The sequence below is a fragment of the Etheostoma cragini genome, chromosome 16 (assembly GCF_013103735.1).
Source record: "Etheostoma cragini isolate CJK2018 chromosome 16, CSU_Ecrag_1.0, whole genome shotgun sequence".
Lineage (NCBI taxonomy): Eukaryota > Metazoa > Chordata > Actinopteri > Perciformes > Percidae > Etheostoma > Etheostoma cragini.
Window position 1 is genome coordinate 517,006 of NC_048422.1, and position 18,763 is coordinate 535,768.

Consider the following 18,763-nt stretch of genomic DNA (forward strand, 5'->3'; position numbering starts at 1 on the left):
CATGTCTTACCTATGGTGATCGGGGGGTATGACAGATCACGTCTTACCTATGGTGATCGGGGGGTATGACAGATCACGTCTTACCTATGGTGATTGGCGGGGCGCTGACTGTGGCAGCCATAGTCAGAGGTGGTGTAGGGCTGGCAGGAGGCGTAGTCTCGATTCCACTCTCTTCCATCATCTTCTTGACCTTATACCTTCACTTCAGCCCAGAATATAGCTGCAGGTAGATGTTGTGCATGTGTTAATCCTGTTGTTAAGCCAATCAATCCTAACGTCTGCATACAAACACGGAGGCTGCCTCATTCTATTTGAACTAGTGAGCAGATACTAGGTATTGACCAAAGATGGCATTTAAAGAGTCATTTAGATTAAATGTGTTTATATGTAATCTCTAATGTATCATGTTACCTTGATTGCAATTAGTTCCATAAAGTGAGCTACAGATTATAAATTGGATAATCGGATGTGTACACTAGCACTCCTGTTGTCCTCAGGTCAGATTTGACCCACTTTCAACAAGTTTCTATATCACAAATAAGGGTTTCTTGCAATCAAAATGTCAAAAGAAATAATATTTCCAAGAAATGTGTTAGTACATTTGTGGTAAACACAAGGTTTAACCGTCCTGGTGTCTTTGGGACAAATCTGACCCTTTAAAAAAAGATCTATATCTGAAATATGGCTTTCTTCTAAACAAATTACCACAAAAAACGGGTTGGATTCCTTACAACACTCTATGCAAATACATTTAAATCCCTTTCATCCCTCTGATCTGAACTATTAGTCAAAATAATTCATAATTCCTGCTTTTTTAACTCAAATATTATTAGGTATAATTCTATGTAAATGAGGGTTATGGACCATGGATTTAAAAAGTAGTAAAACTAGTAAGGTGGTGTAAGTGGAAACTGATAGGCGACTGGTCCTAGTGAGAAGGAATTACTGTCCTTCCATCATCTTCCATGCCACTTCTGTATGGCCCACTCATAGACTCATATGTTTATATATTGCTTAATTAATTAATATTAACGGTCTATGGGGCCATTACCGTCACTGGTTACAATGGAACGGACTTGTTCAGACTCCCGAGCTCCGCTCTGTTTTGCCCGGTGAAGGCGCTGCTTGAGCCGGGTTAATGCCCCCCGTGTCCACGCAGCGGCAGGGTGTCTAATGGAGAGAAGAGACGCTTCGCCGTGGAACTTATTTAACGGTATAGTTTCTATAAGCGACGTTTGAACCTCTTTATCCTTCAGTCTGTGGTCTGGAGTAACTCAGCGTTAGCTCCACGGAACTCAGCCGCACCGTTAACCGACCGTGTGGGCTCCAACCCCGCTCAGCTCGAGCGAACAACCGAGTCCGTAGAGTGACACGTCCGTGTTCTATCTCTCCAGCTACAAGCGTCGGTAAATGTCATGTATGAAGTTCCAGGACAAGCAGCTGGACTACTCAACTCACCTGCTAGCTGGACTAGCGTACCGCTCCCATCAACCAGCGACCCTCTTTGATGGCGTCACGTGTTGCCACGTCTGCTTGAGCGTGACTCCTCCCACTACCGGGAGCGCCCGGACACCGTGGCGGACACGCGCGTGAAGGCCACGGCCTTGTTAAACATGATCGGCTTCATACACAGTTGAAAACCATGATCAGTTTTTTCTTTGTTTTGATTTTTGCATGTGATCTGTTGTTGTTTTTGAATGGAAAGCTGTAGTGTCATACTATGTGAAGGATGTTTTATGTATTTGTATTTAGAGGCGGAGGGAGTACGGGAATAAGATGAAGATGGGTCACGTTCGGGACGGGAAGAGACAGGGGTGACATGAATTTCAAAACTGAAAAAAAAAGATTTCTTATTTTTATTCAGGAATTCTGTCTGTCATGGAAACCCGGAAACCCTGTAATGGGTAATACCAACAGAGTGCAAACTTAATAAAGCAGTCTGCTCTGATTGGTCAGCGTTTCTGGGTCTCCAGCATCTGAACTTCCAGAGTCTCTGCACCAGAGTGACTGTAACAGCACTGTCTACCTATGTACAGTACAGTTGTACACAACTCTATCTGTAAAGTGTCTCGAGATAACTCTTGTCATGAATTGATACTATAAATAAAATTGAATTGAATTGAATTAAACTGTACAGGAAGTATTGGCCTGGTTTAAGGGCTCAGTTTCTCAACAAGGGATGTGTGTTTTTCTCTGTGGAATCAGCATTTTGACACTTTCACAGTGTTTATGCAGCACCTCCACCTGCTTTATAGTAAAAAAGACATGGAAATCTCACTTTTCACAATATTAGACATTTAAAAAGTAGAAACACATCCATCACATTTTTCTTTGAAAGCCCAATTTTGTCCAGAAATATAAAAGGTAAAAGCATACATTTTCAAATAAAAGTCTGCATACAAAATAATAAAGTAATTCAAATGGCCAAAAATGACTATGACTAATGATTACTGTAAAATTCCATCATACAACCCCCCTGCATTGAACATGGTACTGCAGTAAAAGTATGTATCATCATCGGCCCATTTATGTGTTAAAGTATTGGAGGATATTAGACAGAGTGAAGGATCCAAGCAGCTGTGTGTTTTATCATGTCAGCTGGACCTGGAGCCCTTATATTGTTGCTAGGTTACTCTATAATAACACATCAGATTATAGAAACTTCATGGGGTTAGTGTGCAGGAATCTTAGTCCAGAAGTATAGTCTGAAACAATGCCCTCATTGGCCTTATAAGACTGGGGTCTGGATTGGCTGCAGCATGCTGGTCTGATTTGTAGTCACATTACAGCTAGTTTTATTTGGACTACAACAACACAGAGTTAAACAGGAACAGTTCACAGCGCTCTAGAGGCAGCGTTACATTGACGTAGGGAAATTAAGACCTGTTGAAAGTTATTTAGGACTAGAACACAATACTTTAGGACTTTTTAGAGCCTAATTTAAAAAAGAAATAATTTTAGACTTTTTAAGACCCAGCAGACACCCTAGTATACTCTTATACACTACACCTAATTATAGAATATTGCTCTTTAATGTGAATCATGTGCTGGCAGTGCTGAGGTCCAATAATAAATAAAAAGCAGCCACTTGTCGTCACCATTTCTGAAAAGATGATGCTAAAAGCCATGTCTGAATCATTAGTAAAGATAGAAACACGTTGACATATTCCAACCAGGTGTGCAGGAAGAGAACTCGGCCTCGCAGCCAAATTCTTTCCAGTGGCCACTGCGTCGAGAAATCCTCCTGCAGCCAGAAAGGATGTTACTCCTTTTAATCCATAGACTTTTTATATCTGTGACAGTGGTTGCTACATGTTTGTTTAAAGGGTTTAGGAGGAAGGGGTTTAGGTCTAGTCAAGTGGAAATGGGGCTTATCTTTCACTGTACTCCTGCCTGAACCTGTCCCAACATGTTCATAATTTGATCTTTCCAGACACGACGTCCTGATACAGACGTCCAGTCAGGAGAACATAGTCCTTCTGGGAGACGTCTAGGAAGTACAGAGGATCCTGGGTGACGTCCGGGTTGAAACCCTCCTGGACCAGCTTCCCCTTCTGCTGCTTGAAGGTCTCCGTCACATCCAGAGAGGTCTGGAAACACAAGCAGGGATCCAAATGAACAGGAGAACCTTACACTCAGAAATACACACGGCAGGTAATCAACACCTGGACGGATTACCTGGACTCTGAGAAAGCGCGGCCAGGCGTATGGAGGAAGTGTTTCTACTAAATGGTTGTAGAGTTTTGTTCCATTTAGTTTGTGATCCTGTTTTAACACGATAGCAGCCATGCCTGCGCGACCTTCATATCCTGAAAACACACGTTGGAAAAGGTCACAAAGAAGAAGTCATTCTGCATAAAGAGCAAACTCAGACATGCAAAGCAGGTAGGGCTGGGCAATGTATCAATATTACATCGATATCATGATATGAGACTAGATATCGTCTTAGATTTTGGATGTTGTAATATAGGGTTGTCTTTCCTGGTTTTACAGGCTGCATTACAGTAAAGTGATCTCATTTTGTGACTGTTGTAGCTGTTCTGTTATTTGCCTTTACCCACATAGTCATTAAATCCACATTACTGATGATTATTTATCAAAAATCTAATTGTCAAAATATTTAGTGAAAGCACCAAATGTCAACCTTACAATTTGGATAGGTATGTCTTAGGTCAAAAATGGGCCTGCACGATAGATAGTTCTAAAATTGCGATCTGGATTCACCCTGTTCAGGATTTCATGTTTAAATAACTGTCCCAAATAGAAGAGATGGTGAAAGGATCGCTGAAGCGCAATTCTGATTCTGTAGACTCTGTCTGTAGAAATCACAGAGTAACACGGAGAGTTCACAGACCTGGTATGGTGACTCCGTAGATGTTGGCCTCCTGGATGAAATCAAGAAGACCTAAGACCTCCGACACCTCTGTGGTGGACACGTTCTCTCCTTTCCACCTGTAGGACACAGAATTAGATAGAACTGATTCTTATGACCACTTGGGGACAAGTCGTGATCCATCTCTGACATAGTATTACTGGAAAGGTTATGAGGTTCTGTTGGACACTGACCTGGATGAGACCTGGGTACTACGGTCTCAACTTACATAGAATGAGTTCACAAGCTGGAAATTCCACCACAACCACACTACGGACTGAATCTACAAAGGTCAACTCAGACCTTTCCTGAAAATATTTAGGCTCCTGTTCTACAATAGGACACCGACAAAACATCTGGACTGTGTATCGGCCTTCTCAACAAACTGTCCAAAGGAGAACACGGTTGCATCAGCACAGTTTGAAGAACCCAGGCAGTAACGGTACCTGAAGGTGTCTCCGATCCGGTCATGGAAGTGAAGAAAGTCTCTGTGATCGTGGACCAGGAGGTCTCCCGTGTTGAAATAGACATCCCCAGCTTTGAAGACGTCCCGGAGCAACTTCTTCTCAGACTGGACCTGGTTCCCAGCGTAGCCCAGGAACTGGTTCATAGCTGACAGAGGGGCGACCAGGAGCCCTGCCTCTCCTGTGCATGAAACAGGAAGTACATTAAGTGGACGCACGAGCTCTTTCTCTGCACTACGGCACGGGTCTGAAAGGGAGACAGAGCACGGCCCCCCTACTACATATTGTACAACTTTTTTTTTTAAATTAACAATATTTAACTCCGAGGACCCCCTGATGAAGATCTCTGCACTAAAATCGTTCATGTTACCGATTCGTGCTCGTATGCATCTTCCAGAGTCTGTTCGGACTGGCTCGAAGGATTGTGGATCATATCTCAGCAGCTCAAAGGGCATAGACAGCTGAAAGAGAAGAAGACAAGAGTTAGCCAATCACAGCCTCTCTTAATGAAGCTCGGAAATAAAACAGATGGTACAGATGTTGCCAATATGACAAAGCAGTAATCTAAATGGTGTTCTATCTATGATCCAGTGTGGCACGGTCCAGGTCCAGAGGAACCATTTCTAACCCTTTAAATCCTGACCTTGTTGAAATAGCTGGCCCTCCCGATTGGTCCGACCTCATCTGTGTAGTTGAGGAAGCCGACGCTGGCCTCGGTCAGGCCGTAGCCCTCTCTGATCTGGATCTTTCCAAATCGTTTGACAAACTCCTTCCAAACATCTGACCTGAGGCCGCTTCCTGCTGCCAGCCGGACCCGGTGAGCTTTCTCCTCCGGAACCTGGATTAAGAAAACACTAATCTCAAACTGGCAGGGAGGAAGGTCTGACTAGTCCACACAGCAGTCTGGGATGGGAGAAAAACCTGCCCTGGTTTATTGGCATTTCTTTAAACCACTCTCTTCCTAGCTGTCTGGATTTAACCTGCAGAGATCTGAGGACCAGGTAACCATAGTCCTCAGAAATCAGCCGCAGGTTAGAGCACCAGACTCAGAATCAATGCAGGGGGGGGCTTGCATAATGTGTGTTGCATAATTACAGTTTGAAAAACAACGAGGCGGGCCTTAATCTATGGTGAGCCGATATTTGCAAGGGGCTGGATTTGGCCCGTGGGCCTTGATCTGGACACATGCTCTAGGGACAGCTACTGTGTCTTTAAACCTGCTGCTGACAGTCTTACCGGGGGATGGTTGCACAGGTATCGGCAGAGCTCTCCTATGTACTGCACCACCGTCACGTCGTGTTTCACACAGTCCGACCAGAACTGACTGGCAGAGAACTTCTTTTTTAACACACACGTCGCGCCTGTGGTCCAAAAGAGAAGACACAGAGAAAACAGCGTTAGACAATATCGTGCTAGAAACTCGGGTTTTCAATGCATTCTACAAGTCAACAATACAAAGTATTTATGAGCGGTAGTGAGACATTTCCTCTGCTTTGTTCCAGCGTTTCCCCTGCTATGTGAGGAAGTGACAAGTCCTTCTAGGCCACTAAAAAGCACATCCGCCGTCATGTGTGTGCGTCCAGCGTTGGTCCTGGACCTCCTTACCGACTGAATATAAAGGAACGACGTGTGTTTGTCATGCTGTTCTTACCTAGGTGTATGCATCCCCCGATCCCTAGCAGGGAAGCAGACATGTGGTAGAGAGGAAGAGTGATGTAGATGATGTCATCAGATGTGGCGCCACACATCTGAAAGAAGGTCATGCTGATGATGGCCTTTAGATGACCCACCCGAGCTGCTTTGGAGAGACCTGGACGAGAACGGCACCACTTACTGAAGAAACACTCCACATGTATTACATGTCATTTAGCTGACGCTTTGATCCAAAGCCACTTACAATTGCTATATTTATGTTATATATATATATATATATACATTTTGTTATTACTTTTTAAATTAAGGTTTTACATGAATCATAGGATGCATCTTTTTGTTACATGACTGTCATGTGACCCAGATGATGTAATAACACAATAGCACAGCCTATGAAGTAAAGGACGCCCTTCTAACTGTACCCCCCCCCCCCCCCCCCCCCCCCCCCCCCCACCATTTGTTGCGATGAACGTGTATAGGGTTAGGTGCCAAAAACTAACAATTGAAATAATAATACAAATATATAGTCTGACCAATAATTACTTATTGACAATTTTTGTTTCAGGCCTACACTTAAGAAGTCTTATCTGGACATTTAGAACTCCACGACTACTGAGCAAACTCCAACTAGTGAGAAAGATAAGGTGATGCCACTGGCAGATACTGAGCCTATAACCACATGACGACAGTAATATCTCTACTGGAGTGGTTCCCCTGGGCCTCATGGCTGTGTTAGGACTAAGGGATCCAAGCTCATGCAGTACCTGTGGTGCCTGAAGTAAAAATGAAGAGAAAGTTGGACATGAGGTCGACTTTAGGAAGGTCCCGTAAGCTTTCTCCGGACATGTGCTCCACCTTGTCCAGCAGAGTGGTGAAATGGGCCGACGGTGCCGTGTGATCCACCAGCCACAGAGCCATGTTGTCCTGCTTCAGATCCGGTAGCACCTCCTCCACCAGAGCCACCAAATCTGGACAGACACACACAAAGATATGTCACTTTATAATGTAATAAACATGCACACGCTCCCTGCTCATGTTAGAGCAGGGCTGCTCCACTATGGATAAAACCAAACCATTATTAAAATCACCATTAATCAACACAACTAATCATTGACTTTTGAAAAAATGCTGCAATTATTGAGGTTGAAAAAAACTGTGAAACAGTTAAAGAAATCAACAATGGAACAACCTTGAACCGTATGGAAAAATATTTACTATCACCATATTCATGACCAAATACATCAGTGTTGATGTTATGGTGGTTTTGTTGGGTTGGGTTGACATAATTACGATATTCAAAATTGAAGACGATATCTAGTCTCATATATTGATGGCAATATAATATCCATATCTTGCCCAGACAAAGCTTGTTAAATTTCCCTTCATACTTTTCTTGTTTGAACTTTTTTCTTCATTCACAACAAAGACAAAATAAGAGTTAAAACGTAATGTTTGATCGCAAGGAGCGGTAATCCCTATTAAAAATGTCATTAATTGCACAGTAACTGTATTTTTGTCCACCCATACACACACCTGATTGTGTGTGTGGGGTTGTGATCAACATAACATCTTCCATGATCATAAAGTCAACATAATTTGGCCATCTCTTGATTGGTTGGTGCTCATCTGGAACTCATTCTTAGTAAATTACTCCATTACAATCCCATCTTGTTAACTCCATATGTAAATCTATTTTCCACTCTTTCCACTGAATGCAGCTCAAAGCAACACCGTGTCTTTCAACCTGGACCCTATTTCACCGTGTTGTGTGTTTTAGAGACTGAGGGGAACATTGGTCCAGTATTAAGAGGGATCTCTGAACAACCACCAGGGTCATTAACACGCTGATCAGCCTTCATCAGGTGCTTTGCATTGACTAGTTATGGTTAAAATGTCCAGTGTGGGATAAGAGGCTGATTAACATACGCACACTTTTGGGTAATCTGTGGTTTATGAAGGGAACATTGCTTACAGATGTGCATACGCACAGTTTTATGAATCTCAACTTTTTTTGGTGTACACCATTTTTGGCTTCTGGGCGTGTACACGTTCACTTTTCATAAGGATCCTACGCACAGTTTAATAAATGGGACCTCAGGGCTTTGTATGTGTTTGTCGCTTCTTTCTGAGTTTGTGTTGTCTTTTAAGGTTTGTAGCCTTCTGACATACTTTTTTTGTAGACGTTTGTGTCTCTTTTTTCCAGATTTTTAATACTGATTTAAAGATTTTTTGTCACCTTTTTGGAGTTAGTTTTTTTTTCCAAAATAATTATTTTTTCCAAAATATTTATGTCACTTTTCTCAACCCATGTAGACATGTGTTGGCACCTCCCTAGATAATTGGAGAGCCCCCCGTTGAACACCAAGCTACGCCTTTGCCTGGACTACATTTTGCTAGTCATGGCCGATACTTCCAGGCTGTTAAGGAACATTTTCAATACAGGGCTTCAACTCGTAACAGAGTATTTCCACTGCGTGGTATTAGTACTTTGCCTGAAGTAAAGGATGTGAGTACTTGCTCCAGACTACCAGTGTTCTCAGACCGCGACAGGCGGACCGAGCAGTGGGGTTACCTGCGCCGACGACCAGCGCCGCGGCCCCGCAGCTGCGGACGGAGTGCAGCAGGGACCTGGCTTTAACGTTCCCGTTGAGAAAGGCCACTTCACAGCCCAGCTTACAGAGTCCCAGCCACACACAGACAAAGTCCGGCTCGTTGGACATCAACAGCGCAACCACGTCTCCCTGTTTCACGGAGCCCTGCGTCCTGAACGCGCTCGCGAACCGACTGCTTCTCCGGTCCACGTCCCGGTACGTCAGGGTCTGCTCCCCGAAGATGATGAAGGCTTTGTTCGGCGTCTTTCTCGCCTGGTCCAGAAAACAGTCGAGATATGTGAGGATTCCTCGCTGCATACGAGCCGCCAACTTCTTCCCGTACCTCCGAAGTTTCCAGTAGTACATGAGGTCCAGCCAGAAGAAGGGGAACGCCAGCCTCTGGTAGACGGCGAGAGCCAGCAGTCCGGCCAGCACGCTGCCTAACGCCGCGGCCAACATGGTGACCCCTCGCCGGGAGAGCCTGGCGGACTTCAGCCGCTGCTGGCTCCAGGAAACCCGCAGTCAGGCGGACGGGACGGGCATTATGCAATCTCTCAGCAGCCAGCCTCACTGGCAACCCAGGGGCGGGGCTAGAGGGCCGCAAGGGGGGCACCAGCCCCCCCACCTACCCGAAAAACTAACAAGGGGTGTCAAACATATTTTAGTTAATGGGCCACATCTCAAGTGGGCCAGACCAGTAAACCACCCCAGACACATCAGAAACTTTATCTGATTCTGATCTCTGGTCTGTTATTGTTAACAATAGTAAATCATCGGTTATTATTAATATCAGTAACAAATCATCTGTTATTATTAATATCAGTAACAGATCATCTGTTAGTATTAACATCAGTAACAGATCATCTGTTAGTATTAACATCAGTAACAGATCATCTCCAGTCTGTTATTATTAACATCAGTAACAGATCATCTCTGGTCTGTTATTATTAACATCAGTAACAGATCATCTCCAGTCTGTTATTATTAACATCAGTAACAGATCATCTCTGGTCTGTTATTATTAACATCAGCAACAGATCATCTCCGGTCTGTTATTATTAACATCAGTAACAGATCATCTCCGGTCTGTTATTATTAACATCAGCAACAGATCATCTCCGGTCTGTTATTATTAACATCAGCAACAGATCATCTCCGGTCTGTTATTATTAACATCAGCAACAGATGATCTCCGGTCTGTTATTATTAACATCAGCAACAGATGATCTCCGGTCTGTTATTATTAACATCAGTAACACATCATATCCGGTCTGTTATTATTAACATCAGTAACAGATCATCTCCGGTCTGTTATTATTAACATCAGTAACAGATCATCTGTTATTATTAACATCAGTAACAGATCATCTCCGGTCTGTTATTATTAACATCAGTAACAGATCATCTCCGGTCTGTTATTATTAACATCCGTAGCACATTCAGACCTAACAGGATGTGAGTGTTTCTGTGACTTCCTGTCCGTCGTGCTGAATCTGCTCATAAATATTACAAGTCGCCAAACGTTTTCATCATATTATGTCATTTTATTCCAAAGCATTTGCACAAACAGCACAATAATAAAAAGCAAAAAAGCATAACAGAATCCCGTGGTGGTGGTGGCTAGATCATCGTCAGCTTACGTGTGCAGTGACAGCTGGAGTGGAAATGGTTCCTCGTCTGGAACTGGAGGACTAAAGAGACATGAAGAGTCAAGACTTCGAAGGTATTTGTTATTATCGGGGACATCCCAAGCATTAGTGGTCATATAAATACACAGTACGGTGGCAGAGTAGAAACAGAAAAGATTACCAAAGAACTGCAGTATGCGTTTTCATAATCACTGTATCAGTGCTAATCCAAATGCCACATTTATTCCAGTTTTTTTTTTTAATTTTGGACATAAGACGCATGGTGATGTAAATATTTTTAACAAAACTGACATAACTATATACATTATTTACTATATACGCAGGGACATGCAAACATGCATGTAGGACTAACCCTACATGACCCCACAGACTGATGGCCAGGGCCTCCTCCGGGAGCGAGAGGTGGATTGGGATTGCATTTTGGATGCAGCATATATACATATGTGTTTGTGTGGACCAGGGAACGGTTCAGTTGGACTTGGCATGGTGCGCATCAGCGGGATCGCTTATTGTGTCCGTGTCTGCTGATAGTGTGAGTGCAGGCCATCGGGGGAGTTTGGGGGGGGGGGGACAATCGGGCTCTGGCATGGTTTGAAGAAACTTGGCCATGAGTGAGTACAGGCCTACGGAGGAACCTAGAGGGGGGACAGATCTGATCCAGTGGTGCTTTGCTATTTGACTCCTGTGTTGGTCATGGATCGGGTAAAACAAACACCACGTCCGAGCATGGGGTGGTTCATAAGTGCACTCGGTACCAGAACACCCATTCCCAACGTATACAGAACCTCGTCAGTATTTGTAGAGAGGAGGAGGGAAACTATACGTCATTTTTAGATTTTTGCTCAGGGAACGGAATTTGGACACTATCCCGGACACTCATTGCAAGGATCAGGAACTTTCTGGGGTTCTCAGCAGCGCTGTTAAGGTCGAGGACTAGTGTGGTAACCCCAACAGTACTCCATCATGGACCTGGACAACACAAAAGAGGACTAACCAACCAGCATGCCCAGGCCCTCATTAATATGTAGGGAAAGGATGTGTTTTAGGAGGAGCTAATCAGTTAGAAACCGGACGCACACAACTCAACAGTGCAGGGCAACATTTAAATAATAAAACTAAGATAACATGACCAAAGAGGAGCAAAAACAAACAAACAAAACTATAAAGTCTTCAATGCGTTATCTGGGCTCTCTTGTCCTAGCACTGCCATAGACTCCTTATCAGAGTAAACATCTTTACACAAATAAAAGTCCATTAGAATATCAGTGGTCCCTAAGTTTGCTTACTTCTGTTCTTTTAAGTTTACATATGAAATGTCCCAACAGTGGATATTCATGAAGAGCCTAGAACTTAAGTACCTTACAGGGTTCCTAGAAGTTTAAAATAGAAGAAGCTTATGGTCAAGAAGGTAATGGGTCAAGTTCTTGCAGTGGAAGATGGCCTCTTGTTGTCTGTCGCCCAATATTAAAGGTCCCATGGCATGAAAATGTCACTTTATGAGGTTTTTATAACAATCGTATGTGTTCCCCCAGCCGGGTGATAGGTGTAAACCGAGTCCTGGGTACCCGGCTTTGCCTTTAAGAAAATGAAAGCTAAGATGGGTCAGATACAGTATTAGGGGACCACTAAGGTCTATATAAAAGAGACTTCAGATCCAGTATTAGGGACCACTAAGGTCTATATAAAAGAGACTTCAGATACAGTATTAAGGGACCACTAAGGTCTATATAAAGAGACTTCAGATACAGTATTAGGGACCACTAAGGTCTATATAAAAGAGACTTCAGATCCAGTATTAGGGACCACTAAGGTCTATATAAAGAGACTTCAGATACAGTATTAGGGACCACTAAGGTCTATATAAAAGAGACTTCAGATACAGTATTAGGGACCACTAAGGTCTATATAAAGAGACTTCAGATACAGTATTAGGGACCACTGAGGCCCAAATAGCACCATGTCATGGGACCTTTAATGAAGCAGGCCTCACTTTTACATTTTTTTATGCTACACATCTGAAACATCTCGTATAATAAAAGCAGTGGAAAGAAAATATATAACGTGAACCAAAAACTTGCAATGTTCTTAAAAGTTCAATATAAAGCATTGGTTCCCGAAATGGGGTCTTTCAGGGTGTCACCACTGGGCCCCCAGGAAAAAGAATAAAAAAATAAATAATAAGTACCACAATGACAGAATGTCTATTATGAATGACTGTTTGGGTCTCAATGGGTTTCATACACTTCATAAACTAAACTGTGTCTGTTTAGGGGTCCTTCACGTGAAAAGGGGTGTACAGCCCATAGTTCTGGGTGCCTGCAATAGAAAAGGGTTTTAAGTGCTTTCTCAACAGAACTGGGCTCCTCCACTCATTGGTTGATTCCTACGTCTGCCTCCACCCAGTGGTAGACATGTTCACCACGCTGCATGCTCCGTCTCCTTTTACAGAGAACTTTGAATAATGTTTTCAACACAACTCTATTCATGCATACAACAAAGTTGGTCAGTACAGCAACACAATGAGCAACACAATTTGCTTTGACGAGTGTTCAGTGTAGTTACAGAGTAACATCCCAGTGCTTCTTGTGTTCTCTTGATCTGATCTGGATTCTGTCCACATTGGGACCGGGTGTTGGGCTACTGTGGGGAGCTTGTTGGGAGACTTTCTTTAAGCGGGCGTCACACAGATGACATTATACCCGGCTGAGCTCTGATCACAGTGCATTAAAACATGCTGATAAAAAAAGTATTTTAATGGAACTTGTACCTTTGGTTAAGTCAGATACCAACCCAGCCCTGACGGTCAGCAGCTCGCCTCTAACACTCTACCTAATGAAACTTTAACAAACAGCTAATATTTGATACAGCTGCTAATACTCAATCCAATTAGCCGTTTTGCAAGTACAGTTGTTACAAAAATAGAGATCGGATGGAATCTTTTACACAAACATCATTGAGGCTTTAGTATGTGTGAAACCCAGTACTCAGATCAGGTAACAGCATCTGAAACCAAGGCACTGATTGAATCTACACTAACACGTCAATAGCCGGAGCTAAAACAGTATAAGAGATTAAAGTACGTCCAAAATCCTAGTATGAAACCAATCGTATGTGAATTGCATATTATTTCCAGTGAAACATTATAGTATGCAAACACTGGACACTATGCCAGCATCAGTATCCCACAATGCAATGCGGCAGTAACAACAAAGTTCATCACAGACAAAAGGGCAGCAGCCACTTTTTCCATGTGATTGGGATTTTGTCCCCTGCGACTGTTGCTCTAGTTGATTTCCTTTTTAAGCGTTTTAAGGCAGGGGTTACCATGGTTACACGTCTTCAACGACAAGGAGGCCCTCAGGAAGTGACGTTGAAAATGACAGCTTCGGTGCGTCCGTTGAGTACGTAGGGCTTAGTATGCGACTTCAGACGCAACCAGTAACCTTCCGAAAAATCCAACAATCAGGTCCAGTTCTGCGTGCGAGGTGTGCGGTGGGGTGGAAGGGTCACTTTCCCTTCACATATACAATCAAGTGATGGAGCCACAGAGGCTTTGCACTTGCTTCCCCGTTAGTGGCAGTTGTCGTGTCGAGGCTGCGAGTTGGAGAGAGACCAGAGAGGCCGTCGGCAGAGTCTAGGAGCAGGCTGTTCTAACCCCCCGCTGAGTGGGGCCATCTGGAAGAGTTGCTGTTAGCAGTGGTCAGACACGGCATCATTCAATCTGCTTTGTTCAAAGCACACTCAGACCGTAGCTCCCAGACAAATTAACCTTCAAACTCTTGTATACCCACTTTGTTCAGAAAGACGTCATGGTACATAATTACGGCCGTAGAACAGCGAGAAAACAAGTGAAAGCATGTTGTGGGTGTATAGTGGGCCTGTTGCTGCCGGAGCTGCAGACTGGAGGTGAGAGCTGGTCTCTGTGCTGAGTCTCTGTGCCATCATTCCCTGTCCAGCTCCTTGTCCTGTGGGGAGGGGCTCTCTCTGGCTGGCAGCAGGTCGTAGTGACAGGGGATGTGGCTGTTCTTCGGAAGGTCGTACGGATCTTGAGCAAACCGGCCGTCGCTGTCTCCAGTCAGCTGGATGGCATTCACGGTCGGCTCTGAAATCAAAGACAGGCGGCGTTGGCAGTCGCAGGAGGGACACAAGTGCAAAAACGTAAACGTAAAGCAGCAGTCCAACATTTTGAAAATTTGAGTAGCACACGTCCCCACCCAGAACAAAGAAATGTGACTCCAAGACTCCCGACCAAGCAGGTCTACATATGACAGAGACTTTTGCATCAATAACAAATGCCAAACCTGACCAAGTGTTGGGATTGGACTGAGAATGTGTTGGTCCCTGTCTGCAATCCGGTTTTTGACCCTCGCAAGCCACATTGGTAGTCCTGTTGGCCAGCTCAAGGAATAGGGGACTCTATGGTCCTATGTAGAGCTTGTAAAACCCCTTGAGGCTAATATGTGATATAGGGCTATATATGAATGACTTTACTCAACCACTATGAAGTTAATGCAATTTATGCATGCCCTTAACCACAGCGCTGCAAAGGAGGGTCTGGCTAGTCCACATAACATTCTGGGATGGGAGAAAAACCTGTCTCTGGTCTACTGGCCTTTCTTTAAACCAGTCGCAATCATCTTGGGCGGGAATGGCGCGACGGTGCCTCTGCTAAGTCTCTAGTGGATTTGGTGGAACATGTGTACGTTCAGAAGTAGTTTTAGTCGTCAACAGAGACTCAGATTGGACAGATAGTCTGGCTAGCTGTCTGGATTTACCCTGCAGAGACCTGAGGACCAGGTAACAATAGTCCTCAGATTGGACAGATAGTCTAGCTAGCTATCTGGATTTACCCTGCAGAGACCTGAGGACCAGGTAACCATAGTCGTCAGAAATAAGCTGGATTGGTCAGCACCTGAAATACAACGTACCAACTTCGTACACATTGCGCTTGTCGGTCGGGCTGCTGTTGCTGATCTCAGCGTAAGGTGAGTCCCGTCTGGCCGGTGACTTCATTTCCACGTAGCCACACTCTATGTTTTTGGCTGTCAGCAGGGGAGGGTCCTTTATCGTGGCGTATGGGTTTTCAGAGCTTTCAAGGGAACAGGAGCTGGCGTGATACAGCGTGCCCTTCAGATCTGGATGGCACGGGAACAGGAAACATCAGAGCTCAATTCAAGGAATCACATCAGAAGTTCAACATGTATTTGTATATGATTTTATCTATGTGTCATGCCCTAAGTGGCCCATCCCACACGGTACTACATGGGCTTGTACAGTAGTGTGGAGTCATAAAGTAATATAAATGATGTTGACATTTTCTGTTTTCTTACACATTTTAGTGTTATTTAACACAAACAGTAATGTAAAGTATGACATTATTGTCCTTTGATTTTTCTTGTGAGGACTCTTGTTGTGTTTATTGGGATTTTGTTCCTTTATTAATGGATGAGTTATCAGTAGGTTTTGGAAATATGCTTGTCTAAAAATGCTGTCTATATATTTTTGTGTGCATTCATTATGGAGAGATCGACATCCATCTACTACAGAGTGCTCTGGTATAATATATGATATTTATTATACCAGAGCACTAGCATAGCCTCATCTAGAAATAAAAATGACATAACGTGAAAATATTTGACAAAAAGCTGACAAATGTCGGGAAAAAGGACTAAAACTCAATGATATTTTTTTCAAATAAAGCCTTCGAAAAAAAGACAACTCCAAAATAAGAAGCTAACACTTTTTTTAAAAAAAGAGCATTGTAGCACCCTCCATCATCAACGTTGCCAACTTTATATATGTCAGCCAGTGTGCAGGAGTGCAGGACCTACCTCGTAGAGATCTCCCCATGTATCTCCTGTCCACTCCGTAGGCTCCTGGGATGAAAACCAGATGGAGAATTAGGAAGGTCACGTAAAGATATGTAAGAGAGCAGGCTGGGATTCTAAAGAAAGTGTTCTTCACATCAGTCTAAATAAAGAACCGTGGTTACAATAGAGCAAAGGTTTCCCCTGCAAATACAACAGATCTGCCAGTCAGGTGATAACTACACATCTCCACCCGTGGACTGTTGACTGCATGTTTATGCGGGTTGTAAGTGTCGTCTACCATTACTGATTTTTATAAGGCAATCCAGTAGAGAGAGAATCTAAATATTTTACAGTAAGGGACATATGACACTACACCAGAGATATATAAATTAAACTCATCTAAGAGAATGACATCATCATCATTTACATTTACATTTTTTGAGACTCAGAAATTCCCTCAGAAGCTTTTCATAGTCAGGCTGTGGGAAACCTGCATTCTCATTTTGCATTGTGGCCTTTAGAGAAGTTGAAATGTGATGTTGTGCCTTTTCTGTTATATGGTACTCATGAATTCAGGCACGTTCCCCTGGAAAAATTCCATGGGCTATTTCTTTGGAATCCACTGAACATCAAAGAGTGATGATGTATAGTGGGACAGTAGGGGTAATGTAAAAGTCTCACCCAGTTCATTGAAGCAGTCTTCTTGTTTCCAGTCTGCCGGCAGCGTGCCAGTGTGCTCCGCTACGGTCGCCCTCTTCCTCTGATCTACGTTCTTCATGTTCACAAACAGCTGGCTGCTCTTGGCCTGCAACAGTAAAGGGACAAACATCACATGGAATATGAATTAATACACATTTCGGGACCTGGTAAGGATGCCCCCTGTTCCAGGCACGTCCAGCTGGGAGGAGGCCCCGGGGAAGACCAAGGACTGGGTGGAGAGATTATATCTCCAACCTGGCCTGGGAACCAGTCTCCATCTAAAATGCTTGTTTCCATACGGTCTCAAAGTCCACCACCCTACCTTTCCATATGGGCCATTGTTGAGATGCGGGGGCCCGATGCACTGGGTCAGAGTATGGTAGCTGGGGTTGGAGAAGTAGTTGCTAGGGTGGGCCTCGCATGCCGGAGCGTGAGCATCTGGAAAATAACAAGACGACAAGTATTCTTACCAAGAAGTTCATCAGGATACAGAGACTGTGTGTGCAGTCTTTAATTTACTGAACATGGGAATATCATGTGTGGTGGCCATATGTACACAGTTCCATTCCCTGTGATAGGGAGACAGCAGTGATCAGATAGATAAGCCTTTTTTAATATTATTGCACTTGTTTGTTGTTGGGTATTGAGCCTATACACGTTCATAGAAACAAAAATGATAAGGAGGGGAACAGTTCGCAAACATGGTTATGATAATAAAGATGTTTTACCTCATAGTCTGTGTATTCTTGGTATTATAATATCTGCAGCCTCGGCCACAGTGTGTTACACCCTGTGACGCCCTGCAGTGCCCTGCCACGCCATGAACTACTACAGCAGCTATTCCTGGTCAGAGGTCCTGATCTGAGTGCAGTTTGAGCCGGTGACGTACCTGCGATGCTGTAATCAGCCGGGACCCTCAGAGCCGGGGTGTAGCTCACGGCGGGCATGCTCGGCTCCTTGCCCTTCTGTTTCTTCCTGTAGACGACGAAGAGGAGCAGGAGGAAGAGCACCAGCAGCACCAGGACGATGATCCCCGCGATGGCTCCGATCTGGTACGTGTCCACGTGCATGGCTGCGCTGGTCAAACTGTTGAGGCTGCCCACCACCACACCAGCTGCACACACCAGGACGTTAGAGGCAAATCAGGGGTGTCAAACATACGGCCCGTGGCCCAGAACCAGCCAGCCAACGGGTCCAATCAGGTCCACTGGATGACTTTGCTGACTTTGATTCCCTTTTTTAATGCAGTGTGTCCTCACCTTGGTCGCAGCGAGTTCCTTTCCAGCCCGGGCTGCAGTAACATGTACCAGTCATGTGATCACACGTGGAGTTATTTAGACAGTCACAGACCTGACGGCAGCCGTAACCATAGGAACCATGTGGACACTCTGGATATAAGAAAAGATACAGTATTTAAGTGCTGAAGTTGAAGTCAACAATAGTATAAAACTGTTAGACATCATATCATCATACAGAGATAGTAGTATACAGCTGTTAGACATCATATCATCATACAGAGATAGTA

General features: G+C 44.0%; 3 protein-coding genes and 1 long non-coding RNA gene across 4 annotated transcripts in view; 1 reads left to right on the forward strand and 3 right to left on the reverse strand.

Moving 5' to 3' along the window:
• The window catches only part of prrc1 (proline-rich coiled-coil 1), a 14,600-nt gene extending 13,038 nt beyond the window's left edge, over positions 1 to 1,562 (reverse strand). The window contains exons 1-2 of the mRNA XM_034896601.1: positions 1,459 to 1,562; positions 85 to 220 (exon numbers count right to left, since the gene is read on the reverse strand). Of these exons, the coding sequence (XP_034752492.1) occupies positions 85 to 181 (97 nt within the window). The 5' untranslated portion in view covers positions 182 to 220; positions 1,459 to 1,562. The remainder of the gene's footprint in view (positions 1 to 84; positions 221 to 1,458) is intronic.
• LOC117959447 overlaps positions 1 to 11,541 on the forward strand; it is a 20,981-nt gene extending 9,440 nt beyond the window's left edge. The window contains exon 3 of the long non-coding RNA XR_004659937.1: positions 11,512 to 11,541. This is a non-coding gene — a long non-coding RNA (uncharacterized LOC117959447). The remainder of the gene's footprint in view (positions 1 to 11,511) is intronic.
• On the reverse strand, positions 3,300 to 9,626 carry LOC117959442 (long-chain fatty acid transport protein 6). Its single transcript, XM_034896599.1, has 10 exons — positions 9,062 to 9,626; positions 7,254 to 7,457; positions 6,488 to 6,646; positions 6,073 to 6,197; positions 5,480 to 5,674; positions 5,207 to 5,297; positions 4,819 to 5,017; positions 4,355 to 4,452; positions 3,679 to 3,809; positions 3,300 to 3,590 (listed from the first exon to the last, which is right to left on the reverse strand). Exons 1-10 carry the CDS (start codon positions 9,537 to 9,539, stop codon positions 3,414 to 3,416), a joined length of 1,857 nt encoding a protein of 618 aa, XP_034752490.1. The 5' UTR covers positions 9,540 to 9,626; the 3' UTR covers positions 3,300 to 3,413.
• A 1,825-nt stretch (positions 11,542 to 13,366) lies between the features above and the next one.
• The window catches only part of megf10 (multiple EGF-like-domains 10), a gene marked incomplete at its 5' end in the record, with an annotated part of 33,534 nt that continues 28,137 nt past the window's right edge, over positions 13,367 to 18,763 (reverse strand). The window contains 7 exons of the mRNA XM_034896968.1: positions 13,367 to 14,831; positions 15,658 to 15,864; positions 16,561 to 16,605; positions 17,221 to 17,344; positions 17,561 to 17,676; positions 18,128 to 18,352; positions 18,498 to 18,626. Coding sequence (XP_034752859.1) covers positions 14,671 to 14,831; positions 15,658 to 15,864; positions 16,561 to 16,605; positions 17,221 to 17,344; positions 17,561 to 17,676; positions 18,128 to 18,352; positions 18,498 to 18,626 — 1,007 coding nt within the window. The remainder of the gene's footprint in view (positions 14,832 to 15,657; positions 15,865 to 16,560; positions 16,606 to 17,220; positions 17,345 to 17,560; positions 17,677 to 18,127; positions 18,353 to 18,497; positions 18,627 to 18,763) is intronic.